This window comes from Octopus sinensis, linkage group LG18, assembly GCF_006345805.1.
Source record: "Octopus sinensis linkage group LG18, ASM634580v1, whole genome shotgun sequence".
In the NCBI taxonomy this organism is placed as follows: Eukaryota; Metazoa; Mollusca; class Cephalopoda; order Octopoda; family Octopodidae; genus Octopus; species Octopus sinensis.
Genome location: NC_043014.1, coordinates 667,702 through 686,724, shown reverse-complemented (window position 1 = coordinate 686,724; position 19,023 = coordinate 667,702). Strand labels below are relative to the sequence as shown.

Sequence of the window (19,023 nt, the reverse complement as noted above, 5' to 3'; positions counted from 1 at the left end):
GCGATTAAAGGTGGTGCTCCAGCATGGCCGCAGTCAAATGACTGAAACAAGTAAAAGAGTAAAGAGAGTAATATATAAATGAGCGCAAATAGTAACTAAATAAAGCCCAATCCACAGAGTCTGCACTTCCTCAACAGGAAGTAGAAGGGACATAACCTAAATACTTAAACATTCATTAACTTCCTGTTTTATTTCTTATCAACATTTTCAATGACTTTCACCTGAATCCTCTTTATTTGAAAAATAAATATGTTGTTGGTGCTGTTGTGCAAATACATAGAATCTTTCACCTCGCTTCTTAGTGGAATGATAACTTCTTCACTCCTTGAATCTCGTGAACCATCCTTGACTTGCCTTCAACTTTACATCTTTTTCATTTGGATGTTTTTTCTTCAAGTTCTCAAACAAAGACAATGCTTTCTCTTGAATGATTTCTTGACTAATTGTAGCAAGCTGACCATTCAACCTAACAATCCAAAGAGAAAGAAAACTTTCCATTCCTTCAAAGATTTTGCCTCTTGTTGATGACAGTGATCTTCATCCTTGGGGCTTCAGATTTGATTTGTGCTAAAATCTTGTCCTTATTATGTACAATCATCGATACAGTTGTCCGACTCACCCCAAAAGATTGTGCAATTGCTACCACCTTTTCACCTTTTCATTGGCACTGGCAATTACCTCACTCGAATGTTTTTCACGTGCCACCAGCGCAAGTGGCAATAAGGTGAAGCAGGTAATGATCACGCTCGAATGGTGCTTTTTATACTAACTATAGTGAAAAATGTTGAGGAATTCAGACCTGAAGATTGGGAGTATGTCGACCTGATTAAGTATTGAAACTAGATACCTCATATCTAATCATTACTGATGTACTTTCATGAAACACGTGTAGTCTTATAAATGGAAAATACGGGATTCAGAATAGATATAGTTAGTATAAGATTTAATATTTAACATTTTATAGATTGGTCGGGTATAAAATCTTTCAGTGTTGATTGAGTTGAAGGTGGTTTATATATATATATATATATATATATATATATATATATATATATATATATTATATATATATATATATATATATATATATATATATATATATATATATATATATATATATGGGTGGAAGGGCATTCAGCTGTAAAAACCTTGCCAAAAACTGACCTCACCTGTGCTTCTGCCATGTAAAAAGCACTAAGTCCACTCTGCTAAGTGGTTGGTGTTACGAAGGGCATCCAGCTGTAAAAATCCTGCCAAAACAGTCACAGAAGTCTGGTGCAGGTTTCTGCCTGGCTGGCCTTTGTGAAACCTTCCCACCCATGCCAGCATGGAAGGCAGACATTAAACGATGATGATGATATGCATGTATACACACACGCTTTACATGACAGCTGCTTGACTACTATATAGAAGAAAGGAACTTTTGGCCTGTTGCACCCTTCTTGAATCCTATATGTATCCCATCAGGCCATTGTTCAACACTTGGTGAGGGTGAGGGAGGGAGGGAAGGTCCATGGTCTTTGCAGTTCATTCACCCAAACCTGTCATTAAACAGCAAGGAAGGACACATTGCCTAGTTTAGTCCAAGATACACTATATCTGAATAGAATGGACACAGGTGGAGCATCTTTGATTGACCTGAGACTAAACAACAGTAGGGACTAGTGTGAAGGGTGGGGGTGATCCTTAAATGCCAGTCTTCCCCTACAGAAGGTGGCCTCCACTCTGACATTTTATCAAAGTTGTTCCAGAAGCTTTTGTAATTAGTGAGAAATGTCAATAAATCACTGACACACATTTGCATACACTAACACATACATACACACATGCTAACACACACACACTAACACATACATACACACATGCTAACACACACACACACACTATTACATACACAGACACTAGCACATACACACATTAACACTAACATGCTCACGGTTTACTGTTTGCTTTTTTCACTCACGCATCTACATTAGACCGCATTGCTGATGGTGGTGGTGGTGGTCACACGTCCACTAATGACAAATATTTTCTAAATGTTTAATAATAATGTGTATTGTGTCTTAATTTATGCAGTGAGGAATTATCATTATTATTATTATTATTATTATATGAAAACTCTCAGCTTGTTTTGTTGGGTATGATGGAAAGTGTCATCTGCTCACGGCCAGCAGACAAAGGTGACACTTGTTTACTGGTCTTGCTTCAAGAACCCTGCAAAGAATTCTTGCAGTTCTAAGCATCGTTTAACGTCCGTTTTCCGCGCTAGCACGGGTTGGACGGTTTGACCGGGGTCTGGAAAGCCAGGAGGCTGCACCAGGCTCCAGTCTGATCTGGCAGTGTTTCTACAGCTGGATGCCCTTCCTAACGCCAACCACTCCGCGAGTGTAGTGGGTGCTTTTTACGTGCCACCGGCACAGGTGCCAGGGGAGTCTGGCGGTGGCCACGATCGGTTGGTGCTTTTAATGTACCACCGGCACGGAAGCCAGTCGAGGCGGTGCTGGCATCGGTCACGCTCGGATGGTGCTTAAAAAAAAAAAAACGTAACAAAATAATAGAGACGAGTGTTTTAGTGCTGGTTGTTAGTCACAAGATTTTGGTTTGAAGAAAACTGGAAGATGGAATCACTGAAATATTATGAGTCTAACAACCACGAGGAAGATACCTAATCTTGATATATCAGAGTATGATAATGACTATGATGATGATGATGATGATGTGTAAAAAGGTATGTGAAAAAGATCAAAGAGATTATAAGGAGAAGTGGTGAGGTTTATGACAGACAACTTACAGGGGAGACACAATAGAGAGATGGACTCGATTTTGCAGCTCACTGAAGCTTGGCACGCCATTAAATTATTATTATTATTATTATTGAATCAGTCATTTATAAAAATGCTCCACAATATATTTGAGCTTGGGTAGGGATGTGTGTGTGTGTTGGAGGGGATTTCTTTTCATGTGTGTTGGCACTAGAAAAGCAGGTGTGCTCATATGTGTGTGTGGTGTGTGTGTACATGTGTGTTTAATGTGTGTAAGAGGAAGTTATCTACGTGAGAACCTGAAGGAAGGTGTATCCATGCATGAATGTCTGTAGGGAGGAGGGGGATGTGTGTGTGTGAGAGGAGGGAGAGCGAGTATGAAGTTATGTGTCAGCTTTTATAAAAACAGGGAAATATGTAAATACACACATACACACACATGCATAAATTATACTCAGACACACAAACATACCAAGGTAGAACAGGCAGCTATGGACAGTTTGGTATGATGTGTGCATGTATGTGTGTGAGAGAGAGAGAGATGGCTTGGTTTATATGAAATAGTCACATATTTATACACACACACACACACACACACTTGTCTCTCATCACGGGGTTTCTGAAAGTTGATGTAAATTATATTTCTGTTGTTCACTCATTCCAGCCAATGTCAAGTCCCTAATTCCCTGTGTCCCCTAACAGGACACTGCCTCTTCCCTTTCCCCCAACTGTTGTGTTGAAGACTTAGCAGAAACAGAAGATATTTGAGCTCTAAACAATTACTAAACCCCTGTTTAAGGCTACCCTAACTCCACCTAGTTTACACCCTCCACACACGCATTATCAAATCCTTCCATCTTAAGAATAACGAAAGTCACTTTGGTTAGTGTAGTCCTAGATATACTTGTCTCCTTTTAAGCTGTGTCCTCTCTTGGTGTTGTCTAACCACTACTACAATGGTCTCTGCTCTTCTGAATCTGTTGCCTGTTGACCTAAGAGGAGGGACATTGCCCATAACAATTGAAGATATTCCTAGATTGGTGTGGTGGTGTTCAGCTTGGCCAGCAGTTAAGATATGGTCAGCGAAGGTAGTGGTCAGTGGCTGTGGGTTATTTAACCCAAGGTCAGTCCTGATCCAACACACCTTACAATCAAAGCTGTTCCAGCTATGACCTCCTCTTTATTTGGGCTAAGTCTACCTAGAACTACATTATCTGATGTGTTTTTCTTGCTGTTTAGCCTCAGCTCAATCCTGATCTTACAGACTTATGATCTAAGATGTTCCAGCCTATCTTTTATCTAAGCACAGTGTACCTAGGACTACATTATGTAATGTGTCTTTCTTTTCCAGTGATGGCAGTTTATAATTCATAGGGGCCTAAGAATCCACATAACAGTTCCCTTGATGGGTTGTTGTTGGTGCTGGGGCGATGGTAATACTGGGATCATCATAATAAGATTAAGGGGATGACTAATTGTGTGTGTGTGTATACATGTGTGTCTGTATGTATATGTGTATGTGTGTGTAATCTGTGAGCCTAATGTGTCTCCGCCCCTCCCTGCTCCCAAGTCCTGTCTTTCACAGCACTTCAGCTGGTCAACCAGCTGTGATGACCCCATTTCAACAGACTTTACACTTCTTAAGAACAGCAACAACAACAACAATAATAGTAATAATAAAATAAATTATAGCAAGAGTTGTAATAATAATAACGACATCCTTATGTTTTACAATTGGCTCTCGTCAACCTGCTGCTGTACACACACACACCCACAAACACAATCACATCACGGGTGTGTGTGTGTGTGGCCGTTGCCAGCACCTCCCCGACTACGTGGCCGTTGCCAGCACCGCCCCGACTACGTGGCCGTTGCCAGCGCCGCCCCGGCTACGTGGCTGTTGCCAGTGCCGCCCCAACTGGCCTCCGTGCAGGTGGCACATAAAAAGCACCATCCGTCTGTGGCCGTTGCCAGCCTCGCCTGGCTCCTGTGCCGGTGGCACCCACTACACTCACGGAGTGATTGGCGTTAGGAAGGGCATCCAGCCGTAGAAACATTGCCAGATCAGACTGGAGCCTGGTGCAGCCTCCTGGCTTCCCAGACCTCAGTTGAACCGTCCAACCCCTGCCAGCTGGGAAAGCGGACGCTAAACGATGATGATGATGATGATGATGATGATGATATATATATATATATATATATATATATATGTATGTATGTATGTATGTATATATATATATATATACTTAGTTTTTTAAGCCTCATTCTTGTTCTATCAGTCACTTTTGCTGAACTGCTGGAATACAGGGATGTAAACATACCAACACCAGGCTAAGCAATGGTAACAAACTCAAAGACACACACACGTGTTGACCTTTTTTGTATATTTGTGTGTGTGCGTTTTTGTGTCTGTGTTTGCCCCCCTCCCCAGCATCACTTGACAACCTATGTTGGTGTGTTTATGTCCCTGTAACTTAGCAGTTCACCAAAAGTGAACAATAGAACAAGTACTAGGCTTACAAAGAATAAGTCTTGAGGTAGATTTCTTTGACTGAAATCCTTTTAGGACAGTGTGCTCCAGCATGGCCACACACAAATGACTGAAACGTGTAAAAGAGTAAAAGAATAGATTATACACACACACACACACACACACAAACAGGTTTCTTTTAGTTTCCATCTACGACATCCATTCAAAAGGTCAGAATGAGGCTAAAATAGAAGACACCTTACTCACGGTGCCACGCAGTGGGAATGAACCCAGAATTATGTGGTTGGGAAGCAAACTTCTTACCACACAGCCACACATGTATGGTGTGTGTGTGTGTGTGTGTGTGATGTTGGTTTGGAGGTGAGGAAGTGTTCAAGGGGGTTTGGGGTGTGTCAGTCAGGAATGTGGAAGTCGTTGATGTAGGGTTCATGAACAGCAAATGGTTTGGTTTCTGTATTGGCAGCATCAGCACAGGGATGGAGCGGGGGGGGGGGGGGAATGCATCAGAACCAAGAAATGTTGTGTCTTGAAAGATGATTTTGGAGGAGGGCAAAGTGAGGTGAGTGTCATTGGGTGGAGGCAGAAGAAATCTGGTCAGAATTATTGGTGATGGTGGGAGGGATTCAGAGGGAGCCAAAATCACCAAATGAGATGAAACGGGTGAATAAGAGGGGGGTGAGTGGAGTTTGAGCTGAAAAAGAGTCAATAGGGTTGTGGCTCAGGGAGGAATCGGATGTCAGGTTTGTGTGCTAGTATGATGTGTAAGGTTTCAGTTTAGAGACACCAGTATGGCTGAGTGCTTAAGAAATTCAATCTGCAACCACAAGGACCCAGGTTCAATCTTACTACATTGCATCTTGGGTGAGATTCATTTACCATTGTTGCAAATTGACCCAAAACTTGAGAGTGAAATTTGATAAAAACTGCATAGAAACGCTTCTGGTTTCAAATCCTGCTGAGGTCAACTTTGCCTTTTGCTCTTTCTGGGTCAATTAAATAAAGTACCAGTCAAGTCCTGAGTTCAATGGAATTGATTAACCCCCACCCTCTTCAAATTTCAGGCCATCCTACACACAATCATTAAAGCGTGTATGTGTGTGTGTGTTTACATACACATATTTAACTGTAAAGCTGCATAAGTGGCTCAAGGTCAGAGAGTTTCTTGTGTTGCATTTAGCAAAAAGAGAGACAGACGGACAGACACTGGGAATGTGAGGTTATGCTAGTATTTCGTCCTGGGTCGTCGTGCTGTGATGTGGGCTGCAAGTCCATTAAAATATTTTTAAAAAAATCTATCTAGTAGCATATTGGCCTTCATGAAGATCTCCCCACAATGATAAAGAAAAGAAAGCTAAGCCGGAATGGCATTTAACAATATCCAGTGGCATTGCCAAGACCCTCTTGGAAGGAACTTGGGTAGGGAGAAGAGGGGGGTGGGGGCGAGGAAGAGATGGCTGAATTCGTTTGCAGAGATCTGAGACCTGGTACGCACCACGGCTGGGACTCATTGAAGTGATTTGTGTACAGTGAGGCACAGTGACACTCCTGTGACTCCATTCGTCGATGGTTCAAGCAGAGGAGTGTGTGTGTGTGTGTGTGTGTGTGTGTGTACAAATATGCACACACAATGGACTTAGAGTTGTAAGGATGAGCACCTGCTTTCATTCTTTCATGGGTATTATATACAATAGCAGTGTGTGTGTGTGTGTGTGTGTACATATATATATATGTATATATATAATATATATATATATATATATATTATATATATATAATGTGCGTATGTGTGTAGGCTTATTTCCTGTCCCATAAGGCCAGTAGATAGTGAGTACGCAATGACTGCCATAAATAAATTCCTAACCAAATCCCATTATTTCATTCATCCCATATTTTGATATAATTATCTAATTACTTACTATTTGAAAATGGTGAAGAGCAGGGAATTTTGTTTTCTTCTTCTTCTATGGAAAATATTTTAATGAAATTTTATGAAAAGACACTTTTAGAGTTTTTACACGAAACCTTGAGTATGGGAGACCCTATCTACGTAGATGTTGTGTGAGAAAGGATCAGTGTATCAATGGGGGTAATAGGTTCTTTATCACTGGTGAGACATTCATATTTAGCTTGATGTCTGATGTGGAAGAAATGCAGAGAGGAATTCTAATAGTGGTGGTGTGTGTGTGGGGGGGTTAGTCTGTAGAGAAAGGATTGCATAAAATATTTAGCGAAGGATTTGTAAGATAATCAAAGAAAAAGAGAAGAGGCATGTCTCAAGGGGATTTGTCAAGTGTGGCCCCTAGTTGGTGGTTAAGTAGTGGTAGAAGTATAGACAGAAGTGTGTGGGGGGAGGGTCAGCAATTGTGGGTGAAGGGGAGGCTTTCAAGTGTGGCTAAGGATTTTTCTGTGCATAACAGCAACAACAGCAGCATCCCTTAGATGGGGTCAGTATTGTAATGGAGGTTTGTGTGTGTATATCAGCAGCAGTGACCCTGATATGTGGGCAGGAATGTGGTTTGAGATATCTAAAAAAGGAAGGCTTTGAAAAAAGAAACAGAGATAGGGATGTGGGTCCTCCTCACTGGGTTAAGGACACAGTCTCAGCAAGGTGAGGGATGTTCCTTTCACAGAGGATGGAAAAACAAATAAACTCCAAAAACAATTCCACCAAATTGCAGCCTCACAAGCCTCAATTATGACCCTGGCATTTACAGAATGACCCTGGCATTTACAGAATGACCCTGGCATTTACAGAATACTGAATAAATGACAGAGGAAGAGATTAAAGTTATCTCCTTTACTAGAGAGTTCATAACTTCCTTTAAAACAAGGCTGTGTGGTAAGTAGCTTGCTAACCAACCACATGGTTCCGGGTTCAGTCCCACTGCGTGGCATCTTGGGCAAGTGTCTTCTGCTATAGCCCCGCGCCGACCAATGCCTTGTGAGTGGATTTGGTAGACGGAAACTGAAAGAAGCCAGTGGTATATATGTATATATATATGTGTGTGTGTGTGTGTGTATGTGTTTGTTTGTCTGTGTTTGTTCCCCTAGCATTGCTTGACAACCGATGCTGGTGTGTTTACGTCCCCGTCACTTAGCAGTTCGGCAAAAGAGACCGATGGAATAAGTACTGGGCTTACATAGAATAAGTCCTGGGGTCGATTTGCTCGACTAAAGGCGGCACTCCAGCATGGCCACAGTCAAAGGACTGAAACAAGTAAAAGAGTAAAAGAGTAAAGAGAGATGAGTGATTTCATATGGGTGATTTTAGGCAATATCAAATCAACATATTGGGTGTTGGGTGGATTCATGGCATACAAAGTGTTAAGAATCAAACTGAGAAACTTGAAGAACCAAATCAGTCATTGTAGCCTCCACCCATTGGCCCCCAATTCTACTAAATTTGACCCCTGTTTTCTAAGAACATCATTATTGGGAGCACCCATGGTTAATTGTTTGAATATTCACCTCATGATTGCAAGGTCACGAGTTTCATACCCTGGGACACACTGTGTCCTTTAGCAAGACACTTTATTTCATGTTGCTTCCATCCACTCACCTGGCAAAAATTAGCTGTACCTGTAATTCACAAGGGGCCAGCCTTGTCACATTCTGTGTCACACTGAATCTCCCCAAGAATTACATTAAAGGTATGCATGTCTGTGGGGTATTCAACCACTTATAAGTTGATTTCATAAGCAGGCTGTTCCACTATTGGATCAACTGGAATCCTCATTATTAGAACCAACAGAATGCCAGTTGCATAATCCATAAACTTCTCCTGGGTCTCTCCCTATCTTCAGACATTTTCACAAAAAAAAATATATATTTTGTATAAATTTTTCTCTCCTCCTCAGGAACTGAATTTTGCTCCACCCACATCAGGGCCCAGACATTTGCCTGCAATAATGGGAGTGTGATGTTCATTGAAAAGTTAAATGCCTTGATGGACAGTGATTGGAAATGTCTTCAAGATCTCAAGTTTTATTGCAACAGATACCGAAAGTGCAACATGCCACATTCTTGTCAGAATGCATCAATAGATGCCAGAATACTTTATGGCTGCATCCCAGGTATGTCTCTCTCTCTCTCTCTCTCTCTCTCTCACTTGTTCCATGTCACTGTCTCTTTATTTTTCTTTCCCTCTCTTTGTCTATCTCTCTGTGTGTGTGTGTGTGTGTGTTTTTGCTGTCTCTTTCTCTCACACATTCACTTGTATATCAACACACACACACACATTCCTCTGAATTCTAAGTCCATTGTACATCCTGTAGTTTTGAAAACTGTGGATGTCAAGAATACAACAATTTCAAAGTGCCATATGCTTGGCAGGTTAGGCACAGGATTCTTTAATATTCATGACATTTAAATCCCAATGAAATCAGCTCTGATCTTCACCATTCCAGGTTCAAACCCACTGCACAATGCCTTTAACTAATGTCTTCTGCAGCCATAGGTTGACTCTCATCGTTGGAATTGGTAGACGGAAACCATTGCATGCAGACGTGTGTGTGTGTGTGTGTGTGCATGGGAAACGTTTCTGAGGATGCACTTAACAGCTCCTCTGTTATTTATGTTGGCTGCAGGCTAATGATTCCAATTTGCAACAGCAGGTTTATGGCATTGTTCCGATCTGTGCCAATTTAATGCAAGATAAATATAGTAATAACAAGCAGAGATAGGCGCAGGAGTGGCTGTGTGGTAAGTAGCTTGCTAACCAACCACATGGTTCCGGGTTCAGTCCCACTGCGTGGCACCTTGGGCAAGTGTCTTCTACTATAGCCTCGGGCCGACCAATGCCTTGTGAGTGGATTTGGTAGACGGAAACTGAAAGAAGCCCGTCGTATATATGTATATATATGTATGTGCGTGTATGTTTGTGTGTCTGTATTTGTCCCCCTAGCATTGCTTGACAACCGATGCTGGTGTGTTTACGTCCCCGTTACTTAGCGGTTCAGCAAAAAGAGACCGATAGAATAAGTACTGGGCTTACAAAGAATAAGTCCCGGGGTCGAATTGCTCGATTAAAGGCGGTGCTCCAGCATGGCCGCAGTCAAAATGACTGAAACAAGTAAAAAAAAAAAAAATACCCAGCATTTCTCAGGGTTAAAATGGCATAGTTGTTTTGTTGTTTTACTTGTTTCAGTCATGTGACTGCAACCACGCTGGAGCACCATCTTTAGTCAAACAAATCGATCCCCGGGATTCATTCTTTGTAAGCCTAGTAATGAACCGTTAAATTATGGGGATGTAAACACACCAACATCGGTTGTCAAGCGATAGTGCGGGTACAAACACACACACATAAATCTACACATATATACAACAGTTTTCTTTCAGTTTCTGTGTACGAAATCCACTCACAAGGCTTTGGTCAGCCTGTATCATCATCATCATCATCATCATTAAACGTCCGTTTTCCATGCTAGCATGGGTTGGACGGTTTTGACTGAGGGCTGGCAACCAGATGGCTGCACCAGGCTCCTGTCTTGATCTGGCATAGTTTCTACAGCTGGATGCACTTCCTAACGCCAACCACTCCGAGAGTGTAGTTCGTGCTTTTTACGTGCCCAGTCAGGCAGTACTGGCAATGACCTCGCTCGAATCTTTTTACACGTGCCATCAACACAGGTGCCAGTGAAGCAACGTTGGTAACGATCACGCTCAAATGGTGCCCTTTTACGGGTACGGAAGCCATTTGGCTGCTCCGGCAACGATCACAACGATCACGCTCGGATGGTGTTCTTGGCACCCTACTAGTACAGGCATAAGTGCCAGTAAGGCGACGCTGATTATATATATATATATATATACATATATATATATATATACACACACACACACATATATATATATACATATACATATATATACGTACATATACATACGTATATACATATATATACATACGTATATAATATATATATTGGCCTGCTCTCTTAGCCAGCGGAGTGGCGTCATTTGAAAGGCTAAAAAACAATGCGAAACGCATTGTGACCGGCGATGTGTAGCAACATCTGATGGTCTGGTCGGTCACGGTGATAATATATATACATATATATACATACATATATATACACATACATATACACATATATACATATACATACATATATATACATACACACAAAAAGGCTAAATGTGTGTTCATTCAGTGCTACTTCAGCCTGTTAGTTCAGTGGTCACTCACTCTCTCTCTCTCTCTCTCGTTATTACTCCCACTGCCACCATCAACACTATTAATCGTTTGGGTAGTTCTTGAGTTTTAATGATACACACACACACACACACACACACACACACACACACACACACACACACACACACACACACACACACATTCTCAGTTTTTTATCTACAGATGATAATAATCCATGGATGGAATTTACAACTATTTTAAGGCTTTGCTATGCATCTTTCCATGTTTTTTGTGACCATCACCTGCATTCTTGGGCTGATTACAATACAGTTTGTAATATCCATAGGCATCAGGTGGGTCTTTGTTCATGGACAGTACAAACTGTACTGTAGCCATCCGAGGAATATGGATTATGGTTGGAAGAAACATGAGGTTTGTGGAAACTCCCATAGCGACACATTGGAATATTTATAAATTCAATCTGTAGATTATTATTATTATTATTATTATTACTAAGGTGCTGAGCTGGCAGAATTGTTAGCAAACCAGGCGAAATGCTAAGCGGTATTTTCATGTGTTACTTGTCACAATTAACAGAGAGTCAGTGATTTGTTTTAAAATGATGTCATTTTATTTGTTTCTTTCTATAATTTCCTTTCTTCTTTTAATTTTTTGCTTTTGTTTTCCTTTGGTAGATGTTAAGAATGAAAAAGAACATGTGTGTTCAGACAAGACAAATTCCAGAGATTTAGAAGACCAAATCTTCCTTGTTACACCACATAATATGGAAACTATTACAAGATGTAATTGGAGGCTGAAGACTCTCACCAATGGAATGTTGATACTTTACGTCCTCAATGCCTCTGACGCCAGCCTCTTGGCAATGCATCATCGTAATCATCATGAACAGAAACCGTTATATCGAGCTTTAGTTATCAATGTCACAGCAAATGAAGCAATAGACCTAACTATTGATCCTAAGTCACCGACTTGGTTGGTAGCAAAATGTAAGTACCCGGGTACGGTTACTTTGTCCTAATATTTTGGAAACTGATCGAGTCACTGTTTGCTTCCATAATTAGTCCAATTGAGCAGACATGATGAAGCAGTGACCATCCCCTCTTTCAAGGACTAGTCCATATAGGAATACATTATCTAATGTAACCTAGGTGGTGGGTGCTCATCGGGAACATTGTCTGCTTATATCAAGGGTCCCTCACTGCATGTTTAGAGGTGTTGGGACTTCTTAGAAATGAAATATTTGAACCAGTTGTGACTTTTATAGTTGAAACCTGTTTTCAAAAGAAATCTTTGTTGGGATTACAATGTAAGAAAGGAGGACATTCTGTTATCAGTGAATAGAAGCAGGACTGATGATGTAGCAAGGTCCAATAGAATTCCATTCTAGAAGCCCTCACCTTCTTTAGTAATTTAATGTAGAGAGCCACAAGTCAACACAAATGTTTATATATAGGAGGACATTGTCCTATGAGGTGGACCCTATTTGAGCTGGAACAGACCAAACATGTTCCAGCCATGACTATTTAATTTTTTCCCCTTTTTGTACATCAAGAACAACATTGTCTCAAGTCCTTCTTGTTTTCAGACAGTAAGAGAATTTAGTTGTTATCTCTAGCAAATCAAATGACAGCAGAGAGACTTACTTGTTTAAGATGCAGGGAAGTCAGAGAGTGATGTTAGGGTTAGGGTTATACAGAAGGTGGGATGGAGTGGCTTTAGGTGGCTGTGGAGTACCAACAGAGGGGGTTGTGTTGGTTGAATTGCTGACTGTTCAGCCCTAGGTCATTTCTTATCCAGCAGAAACAAGATCAAAAATGTAGATTCTCAATTTCATGTTATATATATATATATATATATATATATATATATGGCAACAACATCAAAGTGGCTGAGTGGTGTTCATCCTCTACTGGGGAATGGAAGTCTCTAAAATATAACATCTGACTAATATGGCCTTGTTGTTCAGCAAAATAGCAGGGGTCAGAAAACTCGACCCTGTTTTGACCAATTATTACAGACATAGGTAGAATGTGTCTGTAAATTTCTTAATTCTTGCGTTCATGCTATGAGATGTTCTGAACACTTCTGAGATACATGTCATGAAAGGGATCTTGTAGTTCTTTCTTCGTAGTCCAGGCATTGACCCCATGGAGAGGAATGTTCTCTACACATGCCTTCAGGAAAGCCAGCTTTGTTGACCTTTAAACTGCATCAAGCGCTAAGGGTCTTTGATCTTGTTCTTGTTGTTGTTTAACCCCGATTCCCTGATCAAGCAACCAGGATCAGAGGTTTTCTGTATTGGTATTGCTGTGAAAATTGTTGAATAAATAATGAGAAATTTGAATTTGAAAAATTGAAATTGTGGGAAAAGACCTGAAGGTTAACATTGCAAAGATCAAGATACCAGTAATTGGTTGAGATCCTCTTGACCCAGAGCTTCTAGCATTAAGAAAGTGCTGTCACTGTTCACACAGTTGGCAGCATGTCAGGGGTAGTGTGACTGAGGGTAGACAGGGGTCAGTGTAATAAGAGGGGTTGACAGACAAGATGCAGTCCAGCAATAGGTGTCTCCTGATAAGAGGCACAAAGCTGTCTTGGTAACATTGGTTTGCACAACAACTCGTACAACCATAAATTGGTGCCTATCAGAATTATTTGCAGTCTTTTATCCCCTGCAACTATTCAGCCTCCATATATAAAACCAAAGTCCCATACCAACAACTGTTAAACTCTACCAACTTGCAGACTGTCGTTGGTTCTGGTTTCTTTAAACTTCATTTTTCTTCTGATTTCAGTGATTCATCAGACTGTGAAGGATGTCAGCCTCCAAGATTTTATTTCCTGTCCAGTTTCTGACAAACCTAAAAAAGGCAGAAGCCTTGCAGAAATTTGCCTCGCAACTTTAGCAGGTATGATGACCAATTTCTTGGCAAATGCAGCACTCAATACCTCCACAACAGATATCAAAAACTTTTTAAATGGATTCTCCTGTTTATATTCGTTCATATTTTGAATCTTCCGTCAGTCCATTCTATCGTAGAATTGTAGAATTATTCATGATATGATGTAATGGTACCACAGAAAAAGCACTTGTGGTTGACTTGTAAGGGGATTGGCAGTTGGAAGGTCATCTGGCGGTAGAAAACCATGCCAAAACAGATAATTGGGACCTGGTGCAGCTCTCTGGCCATGCCAGCTCCTGTCGAACCATTCAACCCGTGCCAGCATCGAAAATGGATGCTAAATGATGAGGATGATGTGAAATAGAATGGTAGAATGGCAATGTAGCCAGGAAAGAATAGAGAGAAGATGTGAAAAACTGGGGAAAAGTTGAATGGTAGTGGAGTGTGGTGGGGATGGGTGGGAAGGGCATTGAAGGAGGGGAGCATGTGGTACTGGAGGGATTGTGAATTGTGGAGGGAATGAAGACAGAAAGTGAGCTCACTTAAAATGAAGCACCTTGCTCAAGGACACAGTGCAGTTCTCAGCTGAAGAAGTGACCCCACAACCATCCGAGCCTCTGGTGGCAATGGTAAGGCTTGAACTTGGCACCATAGAAAAACATTAACATGTGTGGACTACATCTGCCTGGGGTACCTATTTACAGCCAGGTGGACTGGGAAAGATATGAGATCACTGAGGTGACCAGTTGATTGTCTACTTCTCTACTGACCTGGTCAGCTGGAGCTTTCTCTCTGTGTGTTGCTAATAATTACTTATCATCATCATCATCATCATCATAACCATCTTTGCTGTATTGAGATATTTGTTAACATTCAACCCCCCCTCCACCATCACCACTACCCCTGCTACTTCAAACTGAACCGTGCTGAAGTACCAATTTGACATATTTTCTATAATTAGCCCTAATTAATAATCTAGAACCAGCTAGTTAATTGCCGGCGCTAATGCGCATTTCCTGGGGTTTTTGTTTATAGTTTATTGATAATCGTTGCTGGTTGTCATTTCTCTTGGAAGTAATATGAAGGAATAGGATGGGGCATGCCTGTGCACACACTATTATAGCCCCATGGTGGGACTGGTGTGATGACAAAAGCATCCAGTTATGATATATATAAAGGACTGGGATGGCAGGGGGCATGTGTGTGTGTGTGTGTGTGTGTGTGTGTAATAATAGAGGTTCAAAGAATCAAACAGATCTCACTTTCAGCTCTTCATTAAGCGCATGGCTAACAAAAATCTCTATAAATAGAACAGAGAAAAGAAGACCGGTGAGAGAATATATGTTTGTTCCATTTGTTTACAAGTGTTTCATCATCTTATTAGTTATAGAGTAGATGTTACATCAACATTTACAGACATAAAATATCCATATAACCATATATGCCTGTGTACACCCTTATGATGGACTCTCCCGTTCTTAGACAATGTATGAGGGTTCAACCATTTCTTATCGATCACACACATCATTTGTTTATAGTGATCGAATGTTTGTGTAGATATAAGCTCACTCCGTCCATCAGAGCAACGTGAAATGAAGTACTTTGCTCAAGAACACAATGCAATGCCCGGTCTGGGGATTGAACCCATGGTCTTGCATTTGTGACCACTAAGCCATGCACCTGTGTACACACATATATATATATGTAATAAAAAGTACCCAAAAAAGAATGAGACCTCAATATTAGATAAATAGAGGATATTTATATACGTTACAATTTAGAATAAACAGTAAAAAGTTGTCGTTATAGCACTCGGAGTTTCAAATGTTGGAGCAAAGAGTTACAATGCATTCTCATCGGTTATTAATGGCAAGAGACGCTATGAAATAACCGTTGAATAAAAAGGGAAGTTACTCTAATAGGTGGGAAAAGTGAAAAAAGAAAAACAATAAAAATTACATGCAACCATATCCTCACAATACATAGACATAAACCTCCTGCGTTCACATCTACATATGTACATGCACATACACACACACAAATGTGTATGTACGTACTCATACATACACATATCTATACACATGCACACATGTATATGTGTACGTAACCTCATCCTCATATACACATAGGTGTTTACAGGCATACACGTAAAATAATACACATATATTTAGACATTTATCATCATCATCATCATCATCATCATCGTCCGTTTTCCATGCTAGCATGGGTTGGACGGTTCTACTGGGGTCTGTGAAGCCAGAAGGCTTCATCAGGCCCAGTCAAATCTGGCAGTGTTTCTACGGCTGGATGCCCTTCCTAACACCAACCACTCCGTGAGTGTAGTGGGTGCTTTTTACGTGCCACCCGCACAGGTGCCAGACAGAGCTATACATATATATATATTCAGACATGCATTCACACTCCTGCATTATATATTATATATATATAAATATATATACACCCTCCTATTACACACCTACATCTGCAATATATAAACATATGCATATCTGTATAAATGAAGAGGACATGTGTATGAAAGTCACACTTATGCACCGGACACAGTTTTACACTCATATACATACATATACACATGCACACTCATATACATATAAAATATATACATACATGTACATATACTCACACACGTACACATTCACACAATTAAAAAAGAAACAATTAAAAGAAGTTAAGACATATAGTTAGCTTATACAGGAACATAGTAAAAATGTGGATTGTAGCCGTGATCTGGGGCAAAACCGTAACAAGTATTTTGTCAGATGTGGACGTAATCCAAAAATTTCAGTCCTTGAATTCAGACATGTAGTGGGGTCCAAGGAACATTTCCAGATGAGCCATCTTTCCATATCACAAAGACCACACTTGCCACTACTTTTGCTATAAGGTTTACACTTGGCCAAGGTCTTCCAGTAAATCTTATAGATGACACTTTGTTCTTTTAAGAACCATATTTTACTGGATAATTTGGTATTTCTTCATTCATTCCAGTGTCTGAAGCTTAAGGTGTGATTGTTGAACCTTGCTTTGAAATTTCCCTCTGTGAGACCCACATATCTCTTGGATGAAACTGTATTATTAGTATTTGTAGAATTTATGGTGGCTTCATAAATAATGGCCTCGGTCATACAGGCTCCATTTAGCGGGCACAAGTCTTTATCCCTGCAGGAACAGACGGCTTTGTGTTGTTGTGTTGCATTGTGTGTAATTATGTTTTTAAAGTTTAGGGTTGAACTAAAACTAATTTTTAGGTTTTGCCTATTGAAGAGATTCCTATACATCATATATATATATATATATATATATATATATACTAAAGAGTGCTGAGAAGTAAGCTAACAGTCTCAACCAAAGACTGGCCTTGAGTTGATACTTTTGACTACCATGAATCAATGGTGAGGGTTCTCGGTACCCATCTATATCTGCACTGGACCAGTGTCCCACCCAGGTGGGGAGTATAGATGCCATGAACCCAGGAAGCCATACCTTCTCGGTATGACTTGGGAAAGTAACTTTACTTTTTTTACTTTACCCTTCTATATATGGGTGTACAAATGCATAGATATTTATTTATAAGTATATTTAATGTGTGTGTGAGTTTGTGTAACATCTGTTATTTAAATAATATTATGAAACAGCTGTAAACGAATAAACATTTATTCTCCTCATTTCATTTCTCTTATACAAACAAATAATGTGTGTGTGTGTGTGTAAACCATCTAAGAATCCATGTCAGGCAGCAGCTCTATATCATAAATGTTACCAATATCACTTTATGTACATTTGTTGTTTAAACAGCAGAGGCTGCAGTTTTTTGCCCAGAGACAATCCCTTTAGAGACGTTCAGTGTTAGAAAACACGTCTTTAAAGGAAATTTTCTTGGATGAAAATCTGCAGTTTTACATTAATCTATTCTCTCTTATTTCAACCCCTTAATCCCCTTATCCGATCCATGCCAGTATGGACATACATGCCTCTACACACACACATGGATGCAGCATGTATATTTTGAGTGACCTTTGCCGTCAATTTTTCTATTTTCAGGCTATAAAATCGCTGTAATTGTGTTATGTTGTGCTGTCCTCATCTTGGTGGCCATCTTGTCAATAATAATCCATTGGTGAGTCCCATTTTTTTTGTATCCCATGGCTACCACCCTGAAATCTATCCTAGCAAAATTCATCTTTGATACAGACAATTGTGAAACCTCATTAACCCTTTCGTTACTAACCCGGCTGAAACCGGCTCTTGTTTTCATAAGCTTTGAATTAAAATCTTCCACCAAACCTTAGTCACAATTTATGTTCATAACACTAGATTAATGATAACTAAGTTATTTTACTAAATTCTTTGTTATATTTAAAATAATTGAGAGAAGAACAGAGAATCTCAAAATAAATACAGTAATGAAAGGGTTAAACCAGTTTTTCTACCCACCCTTGGAGATATGGGTGACAAGTGTTGGGGAGTCTTAGAATATGATGGGAGAGCAAATACCTTGATCATACTTTCATCATAGAAATAGGAGGAGGATCATATTTATGACTTTACAACTATGAAGTGTCATATTTATGTCTTAGCAATGACAAAGGTCCTACTTATGACTATGAGGTGTCAAACCATAGAACTATGGGGTGGGTGTCTTTTATGAGTTAAGAAGTATTCAGAAGGTGGGAATCATGGTAGAACTGA

At 40.2% G+C, this 19,023-nt stretch overlaps 1 protein-coding gene across 1 annotated transcript in view; it reads left to right on the top strand.

The window, feature by feature from the left end:
* The window catches only part of LOC115221306, a 68,322-nt gene that overhangs the window by 47,121 nt on the left and 2,178 nt on the right, over nucleotides 1–19,023 (top strand). The window contains exons 3-6 of the mRNA XM_029791466.2: nucleotides 9,111–9,326; nucleotides 12,088–12,399; nucleotides 14,209–14,322; nucleotides 18,376–18,451. Of these exons, the coding sequence (XP_029647326.1) occupies nucleotides 9,111–9,326; nucleotides 12,088–12,399; nucleotides 14,209–14,322; nucleotides 18,376–18,451 (718 nt within the window). The remainder of the gene's footprint in view (nucleotides 1–9,110; nucleotides 9,327–12,087; nucleotides 12,400–14,208; nucleotides 14,323–18,375; nucleotides 18,452–19,023) is intronic.